Source organism: Aspergillus affinis (assembly GCF_023601865.1).
Source record: "Aspergillus affinis strain CMG 70 chromosome Unknown NODE_93_length_150861_cov_87_049760, whole genome shotgun sequence".
Taxonomy (NCBI): Eukaryota; Fungi; Ascomycota; class Eurotiomycetes; order Eurotiales; family Aspergillaceae; genus Aspergillus; species Aspergillus affinis.
In genome coordinates, this window is record NW_026515874.1 from 44,788 (window position 1) to 55,649 (window position 10,862).

The window sequence follows — 10,862 nt, forward strand, 5'->3', positions numbered from 1 at the left end:
ACGAACTAGAGAACATTATCAGGTCTGCCTGCTTGTCAAAACATGTCCAGATGGCCTATTTAATATATTGTCTTGAATTGAGTCTACCCGCACTTATATAGCTTTGCAGCAATAAGACAAACAAGACTGGCTGCGTAACTGAGGATAGTAAATACAATCAAGCCCCAGTACTCACCATTGCAGTTAGTATCTGCCCGGCAATTGGAATTCCTGTCAAACAACTATCAAGAGTCTTAGTATATGTTCAACAAAAATTACAATTCTGAGTAGACACTGGCATACCTTATACTGACAATAGCATATGCCGTCGCGTAATATCGTCCATAAGCTTCTAGCTCACACAGCTGACCAATACAAACAGGCGCCAAACTGACATTACTTCCACTTGCGAATCTAAAGAGAAGAGCAAACACCGTGATCAGAGGCCGGCTTGAATTGGCGGGCATCCACAGGCACGCAGTAAATAGAAGACATCCAAGGATTGTTGATGGTGTTAAATCGGCCGATGCGGTCCGCACAGTAACCGGGGATCCATCGACCGAAGATCGCCCCGGTGTTGATCAACGACAGGAGCAAGTATGAGAATCGTGGTGACAGTCCATGAGACAAGGAATAGGAGGTCAGGTATGTGATGGGGACAAACAGACCCCACTCCATAAAGAATATTCCCATGCTTGCGAGCATCAGACAGGCGTTGCCGAAGATCGATATATCAGGAAGAATCGCTCCGATTGTACTCGATTTGGGTCCGAATCTTGGTCGAATAAGGAGGATCGCAATGATGAAAGCGACCCCGTTGACGAGAGCGATCACACAAGTGGCCCATGCAAATCCCAGTTTTGACACCACATTTTGGAACAGAAGAGGGAAGACTAGGCCGCCGAAAGATGCACCAGAGGAAGTTATTCCAGTTGCTAGGCCCCGTCTTCGATTGAGGTAGTGTGCGACAATGGAAATCGCAGGATTGAAGGTGAGGGACAGACTAATGCCTCCGAAAAGACCGAAGACCACCATAAAATGCCAATATAATGAGCACCAACCCAGAAGAATGAGACAGAGGACCGTTCCAATCGAGCCGCAAATAACTAGAACGCGGGGTCCTTTTGCATCGAAGATAGGACCGACCTGGATTCCACAGAAAAAGGCCAGAAAAGAATAGACGCCGAAAATCCAGGCGATTTGTCCGGAGGAGAAGGATTGTAGCTCACTTCCCTCCAAGTATGCCTGGAAGATCCCTAAACTATTCAACAACCCCATTGTACCACAGCATGCCATCCAGCTCCCTAGGACGACACTCCAGGCAGCCCACCCGCCTTCAGGATAGGTAAGTTCAGAGTTGTTGGTCTCGGAGGCATTGTGAGATGAATCATCCTCAGAGCTGCCTACGGTAGAACGGGCGTCATTTGAACTCTTTTCGTTCTGGCTGGGTGAAGTTGTGATATGCGGCGGATGCTCTCTCTGCTCTAAGCCCGGCGGTGTTGTGACAGACCTTGCCATTCTTACTTGAAGAACGAATTGCAACCTTAGTTTTGCTTTTGCTTTAAGAAATTTCAATGCTAGATGAATAATTGGAGCGAACTTTCGATAAATCGAATCATTTGTAGGGAATCTCCAACTAACCAGCAGGGCCCAAGACTTTCGGACAGGCCGACGCTCCACTATGATACAGACATCAGCTCGTTAGTCAATTTTCAAGATAAGCCAAGACTACCAGAAGCTCCCCAATGTAACATGAGCCCATTATATGTAAAGTCTACGCTATAAAAGTTTCGTTACTAATAAACCCGAAGAAGGCCCTAGAAGATAGTATTATACTCATCCTCCAAACCCCATCGAGGATATGTCATATTCCCGAAGTATCTTTATCACGGCCTTGATCATGCCTTGAATCTTCTTCGCAGAAGGAAACTTTCGCCTAAAGGACTTCAACAGTTCCACAGCCTGGTCTAAATCCGCGATTGCTCTGGAATAATCTATCACTAAGGGAAGATTTCCTACCTGTGCAGTAGAGGTATACATAAGAGGCAGTACCGAGTTGAAAACGGCTACGAGGTTTAGCCAATTGAAAGCGAATCGATATTGCTGATGCAAATTAACCGCTTGTCGAATTGCCATTGAAGATGCGTCTGCGAGAATTTTCATTCCGGAAATTTCCAAATTCGGACTTTGCAGCAATGGGCGATAAAGCATGATTATGTGAGTGTAGTAATTTAGGTCGAACCAGCTAGTACAGAGATGGGGAACCTTGGATTGTAGGTCGGGAAGAGGGAACGGCATACTTCGGCGCCATTCGACAAGTCGCTTGTGGAGCCTTTGGATAGATTGTTTTCGCGTCTGGAGATCCTGTTGTCTAATAGACTTCGGGGAATGGACCAGGGTCCTGATTTCACTAGCAATCTTCCTCAAAGCTAAGATATGGAGAGGAACCGCCATTGTAGAAGGCTCTATCTTGGTAGAGGGTCTGATGCTATCTGCTTTGATATCCTCATCATCTGCATTGGCGAATGGCTAAAACAATGTTAGCAAATTGATCATTCATATAAAATCAACACTTGGCTAACCTCAACTGTAATATCGTCGTCCTGAATCGCAAAAGGCCTGCCTAGAGCCAATGAAACAACACTGAGATCATTAGCTGTTATACTCTTCTTCCGACTCAAAAACATTTTATTGAAGCATACCGATCCATCATGTAAAGAGAGAAGAATATACGTTTCTGCTGCTCTGCGACATCAACCGGTAGAGACTGGTATACCTCTGAGGTGTGGAGCCCCATTCCCGTTGCCATGCGAGCTGCCACGCCCACTAAGAACCAGGTATCTGCTTCGGTATCAGTGGCAAAAGTAGATATATTCGCATTCTTTCGGATCACTTACTGGGTCCTATTTTGTTGAAGAAAGAATATGATACTTGAAGCATCAAGACCTCTAATCAAGCCTGGCATGAGGCATGAGTTAATCAAATTTCCACGCAAGTGGCCGTTAGTGGGCTACCTACCAAATCACCGCAACTCATCGCTTGCTCAAAATAAGTCATCGCTTTATTAAAAAACCGTACGGGTTCAGTCTCATCCAATAAGGAGACAGTGCAGTGTGTCGTTGAACCGATCGCTAGAATCATCCATATCCTGAATTGCCACAGGTGAGACTGGGCCAAAGGATCCAACGGATTGGCGTCTACTCTCCAGACCACTTCCTCGAAATCACTCTTGCGAATAATTGGATAAAGGGTATGGGAATGTGCGAAATAGAATTCCAAGATGTAATTGATGTAGGCGGGTTCCAGCGAGGTCAGCTCTGTTGTATCCTCATAGTCACCAACGGTCGGACTTTCGAACAGCGAGTTGAGCGGTAGGGGGCTTGTAAGTTTAAGTTGAGGGGTCATTTCAAAAGATATTGGATTTAACTTCCGAACGGCATCCGTATCGAGGCCACAGTTTTGATGCTGAGTACCCCTGATCTCTTCATCGAACACGTCTTGATCTGGAGACAGTCGCCGAAGAACGGCCAGGGTGAGCTTGGCTAAAGGGAGGCCGGAAGAAGAGCCCAGGTAGCGCTCTGCAGCGGCTTCCAAAGACAGCAGTCGTAGCTCCTCTACTAGGTTATCTGGCTTCTGCTCTAAAGCATTCAACAAGGGAGTGGCTAGGAGGGTGTCAATACTTGGGATCGCATCATCCACCCGCTGCACCGGTGGTAAGTTGTTTACTACATGTTCCGAGGGCATAGGACTATCAGCAAGCGGAAGTTCATCGTTCTGGTGCCTAAGATGTGAAGATGGGCTATTCTGTGTATTTTGAGGACTCAACAGCGACGCGATTTGTTGATCCAGCTCTTTGACTCGACGTTCCAAGCCACGGACATAGCTGGCTCATGTTAGAAGCTTGGACTGTGGGAACTGTAAGTTACTAACGCAACCGGATAAGATGCTAACTACGTCTCGTCATCGAGGAAGCTGCATGAGGCTTTCGCATTCTTACACGCCTGACACTGTGGCAAGGTCTTGTCACAGCGCTTCTTTCTGTGATGACATCGCTTGCAAGAGCTTTCTGCTCTCGCAGCTGTTTCTAGCCCTATTGACTGCATGAGATAGAGGTTGTGCGTGCGGGAGAGAGGGGACAAAGCGAAGGAGAATCTCGAGTCTCCCACTTCCACGGGTGGATCTACCTTATCTTGTCTTATCTCGCACGAGTCTCGCGCTGGAAATGGAGCGAATCCGAAGAGACTTGGAAAGATGATGTGGAGTATCCCCCTCGAACATGAGGACGGGAAGCACTATCCACCTCCATCTCAAGTCCCCCACTCGCCCTTGCAGTGCTGTCAAAATCCCCCGACTGTCCTCGCTTGGTGATTCTCCTCATCACAGCCCTTTAACAGTGAGGGGATTAGCGGCAAGGAGGTCCCTAGCGTCATGTGTGAGTTACGATTTGGCACTACTGTCTCTTCGGTCGAGGTTCCTGCTATCCATATTCCAGGCCTTCTTGATGTTGCTGTGAGAGAATACAGCAGCTGGCAACAGTCACGTTTGGGTGATGAGATATTGAAGGCCGAGGTCAGAAAAGCGTGCGATGTAGCCCTAGATGATGGACTGGACTTGGCGCAGATTGATGAAGACAAAGATCCCAATTACTTCAAGACGCGTGGTGTCAAGTGGGGTATTGCTCGGCGTTTTGTCAAGGACATTAGGTACTGGGCAGAAAAATACTACGGATGCGTGACAAGTGAAGCGGATATATAGTTTGGGCATTGATTAACCTGGTGGGTTCTTTTAGGCGTCTATATAACCTAAAATATCTTCCATGTCGCGGCTTGAGAATCAAAATTCATCGATTAATAGACCTGCATTTCGGAAATGGCCCTCCGCGCTCGAAACCCTTGAACCAACCACCTCAACGCACCATTCGAGAAATGCATCAAACCCTTGGTTTGGATTCATTTCATATTCATTCCACTTGCGCTTGATAAATCGTTTTAGCTCGGAGAAGAACTCTTCAATAGGGTTCAAATCCGGTGAATAAGGAGGGAGATATATCAGCTTAACGCCGGCATCTACGCACATTCGCTGGATGTTTCCTGTACGATGAAATGAAGCATTATCCATAACGAGAACAGACTTTGGTTCTGGCCATCTGTTACAGTGCTGAAGGAGTTGCTCGATGAAGTCTTCGAAAACATCGGCATCAGTAGCGCCCTGGAATACTCGACACAGGACCAGTCCATCTTGAGCATACGAAGGAAGTATCTGATAGCGTCTGTCCCGGTGAAATTTGGAAATCTGAACTGGTGTCACACCTAGAGGTGACCAACCAGTTCGTCGTAAACCCAACCCTTTTGTCACAGCCTGACTCATCCACGAAGATCAATTGGTAGGACTTGAAAGAAGATAGATTGTGGAGGTAGAAGTCCCGCAAATCCGCATTTCGTTCCTTTGCAATCTGGCGAGCTGCTTTTTTCGACCATCCGACCGAAGCAAGCGCCCTACTAATGCTTTGAATTGTCACATGCTTTCCAAATTCGTCCTACAGAAAGAGGGCCACCTCGTCTTGGTATAAGGTCGGCTTCTCTGTCAAATGTTCCCGAAGAGCTTCGAGCATAGGCGGCGTGATGGTTCGCGGGCGTCCAACACCATTTCGCGGCGCCCTAACCTTCCCGAATACTTTGAGGTTAGAGCGAATGTGTACTATAGATTGCTTGCTGCAGTCAGCTGCATGGGCCATTTCAGACATTGTTAATGAGTTACTCTCGATCATATGATGAATGAGCTCGAGCTGTGGGGGTTTGAGGTTTGGTGCCATAGTGCTTCAAACGAAGCGGAGTGGTTGTCTGAATGATCATTCAACGTGGACTTATTCTAGGCCCCACAGTGGATTAGCCCCTGGGTATACGGGCCGACGATGGATCCGATATTACCTGCGCCGATAAATTCTATACGATTCCGGGGGATTATCTGCAGTATGATTGGTGCCTGGGAGGTGACATTTCCAAGCGAAGTCATGTACTGTCAAGGCAGTTGATCTCATTTGAGAGCTATCTACGATCAAGCTGATTCTGTATAAGCGGAGTGGTAGGCCGTAGGGGCGGACCGAACCGGCTTGAATTGACCCATTTTTGAAGTTTAATGCCAGCAGAACCGTACGCCACGGGTGGGCGGACGTAACCACGGCTACTCTTGGTCTTCCATGGTATGATTCTAGGGGCACGTGCACCACTTAACTGGCCGGGTGTGTAGGTTCAGCTCAACCCCGCCTTCCCTGACATTAGTATTCTTTCTCCCATGTTCCACACAAACTGACAGGTCAGAAATCATAAGGCACAATCCGATCGTAGGGGAGTCAATCCACTATGGATGCCAGGACCCGATCCCACGACGATTATACGGTCGGATGGATTTGCGCCTTGCCAGTGGAGACGGCGGCTGCAAAGCTGATGCTGGACAAAACACATCCGCCTTTACCTCGCCTGCCGATGGACCAAAATGCATACATTTTTGGGAACATCGGAGAACATAATGTCGTTATTACTACCTTACCGACTGGCGCATATGGAACTACATCAGCCGCAACGGTTGGGATGCAGTTGCTCTCTAGTTTCCACGCTATCCGCTTCGGCTTGATGGTCGGTATCGGCGGCGGAATACCAAGCAGCAATGCAGATATCCGACTCGGGGATATTGTAGTGAGCCAACCAACGGACACTTGTGGAGGCGTGATCCAGTACGATTTAGGCAAAGCACTGAGTGGCGGCCAATTTAAGCGAACAGGAATGCTTAATCGACCTCCTAAGGTTCTGTTGACCGCTCTCGCGACTCTCCAGGCGCATCACCTCACGGAAGACAGCCAGGCTGTCAGATTTATTTCCAACCTGGAAGCCAAACTATCGCCCCACAAAGCTACTAAATTCACGCGACCGACGCAAGAGGACTGTCTATTCCAAGCAGAATATGACCATGTCATATCCGATACCTGTGTTGATTGCGATCGATCTAGATTGGTTTCACGAACTCCACGAGAGCACCAAGAACCAGTAATTCACTACGGACTCATCGGATCGGCAAATCAAGTTGTGAAGGATGGCAGGCGGCGAGACCAGCTGGCTCGAGACTTAGGTATATATTGTGTGGAGATGGAAGCGGCCGGACTGATAAACGACTTTCCGTGTCTGGTCATTCGGGGTATCTGCGACTACGCCGACTCACACAAGAATAAACAATGGCAAGGGCATGCGGCAGCGGCAGCGGCAGCCTATGCGAAAGAGCTTCTCTTGATAGTTGCAACCGATCAGATTAACTGCACACCAACTGCAAGAGACACACTCGCAGACTCTGGTAAGAGGATGTTAATAGTATTCCTTGAATAATTCGAATTGATTGCTGAATATTAGTTCACATATATAGTTTACCGCTTTGATGTCCCTTTGGACCTGACGGATGTACCAGTAATTGAGAATTTTGTGGGACGGCAAGGCGAGCTAGACCAACTCTGGCAGTATTTACGGCCCACGGATACCCAGTCACGAAAGGTTGCAATTATTCATGGGCTTGGGGGGATGGGAAAGACACAACTAGCGATCCGATTCGCACGAGACCACAAAGATGATTTTACTGCTATCTTCTGGCTAAGTGGCAAGGATCGAGGCACGCTATTACAATCTTTGAGCTCTATCCTGCCCCGATTGCCAGGGCAGTCGTGTGCTGATAGGGCAATAAATGACGAGGAGGTAGAGCAACGAGCTAGAGATGTGTTGAAGTGGCTAACAATAGAGGGAAACTCACGCTGGCTGATCATTTTCGACAATATCGACCAATATTCCCCTTTCAATGGCTCCATTGGTGATGCATATGATATTTTTGAATTCTTCCCTGGAGCCGACCATGGCTCTGTTCTAATTACCTCTCGGTTGCAACGGTTGACAGAGCTAGGAAAGTCATTTCCTATCCATAGACTTGACTTGAAGAATGCGATTCAACTGCTCTTACAAAGCAGCCATCTATCAATGAGAAATATAGCTAAAGAGCTTAAGAGCAATCCAGGTATTAAGGTACTCAAGAGATCAATCTTATTTATGATACTAATGTACATAGATACCGTTGCCCTTGCGAGCCGTCTAGATGGCCTTCCATTGGCAATTGCCATCGCTGGGGCATTTATGCGTGAAACTGGAACCAGCATCACTGAGTACTTGCAGTATTATTACGCATCTTGGTCTGATCTACAGCTGCAATCAAATCCTGAACGTCAGTACCAGCAAGGCAATATTCTGCAAACATGGATGATCTCATATCGTGAGATTCAACGGCGGGACGCGAACGCAGCTAAACTGTTACTGTTTCTTGCTTGTTTCGATAATCGAGATATATGGTTTGAACTAATAAAAGGTAGCTGTTATAGTTCGAATCTCCCAGCTTGGCTAGAAAAGACTACATCAAGCGGAATCGCGTTCAAAATTGGTGTCAAGGCTCTTATCGGGTTCTCTCTACTGGAGGCTAAGGAACAAGAAGGGAGCTACGCTATGCACCCAGTGGTACAAGACTGGTGCATTCACCTTGCTAGCGGAAGCAAAACTCTGGATTCAATTCAGCTCAATGAACTGGCTTTGGTATCTGTTGGGTATACCGTCCCTAGCGCAAGTACCAGAAATTATTCCGAGCTTCAGCAACGGCTTATTCCACACGCGAATTATGTACGTTATAGGGGCTGTCCAGGCCATGATATTGCGGTGTGGGGAGCATTCCATGGCTTAGGGAACCTCTACTCTGATCAGGGGAAGCTCAAAGAGGCAGAGGAGATATACCAGCGAGCCCTGGCAGGCAAAAAGAAGGCCCTTGGTCCTGATCATACATCCACTCTCGATACAGTCAATAACCTTGGGAATCTCTACAAAGATCAGGGGAAGCTGAAAGAGGCAGAGGAGATGTACCAGCGAGCTCTGGCAGGTTACGAGAAGGCCCTTGGTCCTGATCATACATCCACTCTCGATACAGTTAACAACCTTGGGAATCTCTACTCTGATCAGGGGAAGCTGAAAGAGGCAGAGGAGATGTATCAGCGAGCCCTAGCAGGTTACGAGAAGGCCCTTGGTCCTGATCATACATCTACTCTCGATACAGTCAATAACTTTGGGAATCTCTACAAAGATCAGGGGAAGCTGAAAGAGGCAGAGGAGATGTACCAGCGAGCACTGGCAGGTTACGAAAAGGCCCTTGGTCCTGATTATAAAACATACCTACCGACTCTCAATACAGTTAATAACCTTGGTCTTCTCTACTCTGATCAGGGGAAGCTGAAAGAGGCAGAGGAGATGTACCAGCGAGCCCTAGCAGGCTACGAGAAGGCCCTCGGTCCTGATCATAGTAGGGTCCGGCAACTTGTAAATGGGTTAAATGCCTTAGGTATTACAGATGTAAAATAGTGTCTCAATCTTTCCGTAGAAATTATAGACTTTCTTCTGATTCATTCTTACAAAAGTCGTTGGTTCAGTATGTAGTTTCTCTATGGCCAAGACAAAAAGCAATTTTACGTCTTATTATGCGCAAAGTATGCTAACCAATTTATATTTTGCACTTTCTAGTTTTTATTCAAGGGTTAGTCTAAAAGAGATTAGCGCAGATCTAGGCATTGCTGAATAGTGGTTGCAATTGTGTGACCAGCAAAGGTGTACCTATCGTGCGACTAAAACGGAGAGAATTTTCACGACAGAGGTCTGGAAACGAGACACGAGGTACCACTCTTCGGGGTTCCATGGAATTCCGTGGGGTTTTCGTACGTACTGCGTAATATTACGTAGTCTGGTCCTGTAATATACCTAGTCGATTCTACTGTTCCCCTCAATTTAAAGCAGCCCGCTCAATAATTGATCCGCGCTTAGGTCTTGGCGGTGGGACCAAGAAAGAGTTTCTCAGTGTATATTGGTCAAGGCGATTTCGAGAAGGACTATAGCAAATCAAAGAATAATAGTCTCCCTAGTTAAAAAAAATAAAGGAAGAAAACCCTCTATTTCATGACACTGCTGCACCCACGCGTTCTCGAAGACGCCCCACGGTATGTAAAAGAGGATAATTATGTGCAAGAAAGAAAAGTTATAGGTACACAAGAGAAAGCCTGTACTATCATTGTCGACTGTGAGGATGGTGTTATTATGATATCAACCACCCCTCCTTAAGTCGCTGATGGAAGTACAAGGAGCTACTATGTTGTTAGCCAAGGATCCGTCAAAAGTTCACGGGCGCTTTGTCTCTTCTCTGGGTCCCATTGCAGCATTTTTCTAACGAATTGTATGAATAGCTTCTTGTTGTCACCCTCAAGATACTCTTCCAACTCCTCTAATGTATCATTCGGGACTTCTATAGGAGATTTCCATTGACCTATTCATGGATTGAGTTGGAGAGGAAAGGGAGCACTTAAGCAAGGGACACCTTACCTGAAGAGTCCCAATATTTCAGGCTGAGACTCTGTCCTAACCAACTGGCCCGGTCTACCGCACCCATGGTCCAAATGTGGGCCGGAGGCCACGCAGAATCAAGTGGGGCAGGCGTGACACTGCTGGACTGGCTGAACGTCATGGCGGAAAGTGATATAGTCAAGGCTTATTAGCGCTGTTGCCGTAGAGGAAAGATGTAAACAAAATCGAGTCTTGACTGCGTGAGAGATGACGAGCTACCACCAGAGGCAAGTAACTGACTCTTGTGAGGCAGTTGTAGGAGGGAAGAAGCCCCCCTCCGAAATGTCAGTGTAGATATCACGTGGGCAACGTGAGGCAACCCCAATAAAACTCCTCCCTTTATCCTCCATGAAGCTGACTATCATTCGAAAGATGTCTTCGGATGACTCAATTAACATAGCCTGTTCTGTCCATAAAGTCGCCGCATAT

General features: G+C 47.1%; 3 protein-coding genes across 3 annotated transcripts; 1 reads left to right on the forward strand and 2 right to left on the reverse strand.

The window, feature by feature from the left end:
- Positions 1-393: 393 nt before the first annotated feature.
- KD926_011307 (uncharacterized protein) lies at positions 394-1,497 on the reverse strand (the record flags this gene model as incomplete). The annotated part of the gene is made up of 1 exon (XM_053103575.1): positions 394-1,497. The coding sequence occupies one exon, from the start codon at positions 1,495-1,497 to the stop codon at positions 394-396; it is 1,104 nt and encodes a 367-aa protein (XP_052953050.1).
- A 318-nt stretch (positions 1,498-1,815) lies between these two features.
- KD926_011308 (GAL4) lies at positions 1,816-5,791 on the reverse strand (the record flags this gene model as incomplete). The annotated part of the gene is made up of 7 exons (XM_053103576.1): positions 1,816-2,508; positions 2,562-2,622; positions 2,682-2,820; positions 2,877-2,927; positions 2,994-3,862; positions 4,895-5,248; positions 5,520-5,791. 7 exons carry the CDS (start codon positions 5,789-5,791, stop codon positions 1,816-1,818), a joined length of 2,439 nt encoding a protein of 812 aa, XP_052953051.1.
- Positions 5,792-6,338: 547 nt separating this feature from the next.
- Positions 6,339-9,404, forward strand: KD926_011309 (uncharacterized protein; the record flags this gene model as incomplete). Its single annotated transcript, XM_053103577.1, has 3 exons — positions 6,339-7,320; positions 7,390-8,025; positions 8,077-9,404. The coding sequence occupies 3 exons, from the start codon at positions 6,339-6,341 to the stop codon at positions 9,402-9,404; spliced, it is 2,946 nt and encodes a 981-aa protein (XP_052953052.1).
- Positions 9,405-10,862: the final 1,458 nt, after the last annotated feature.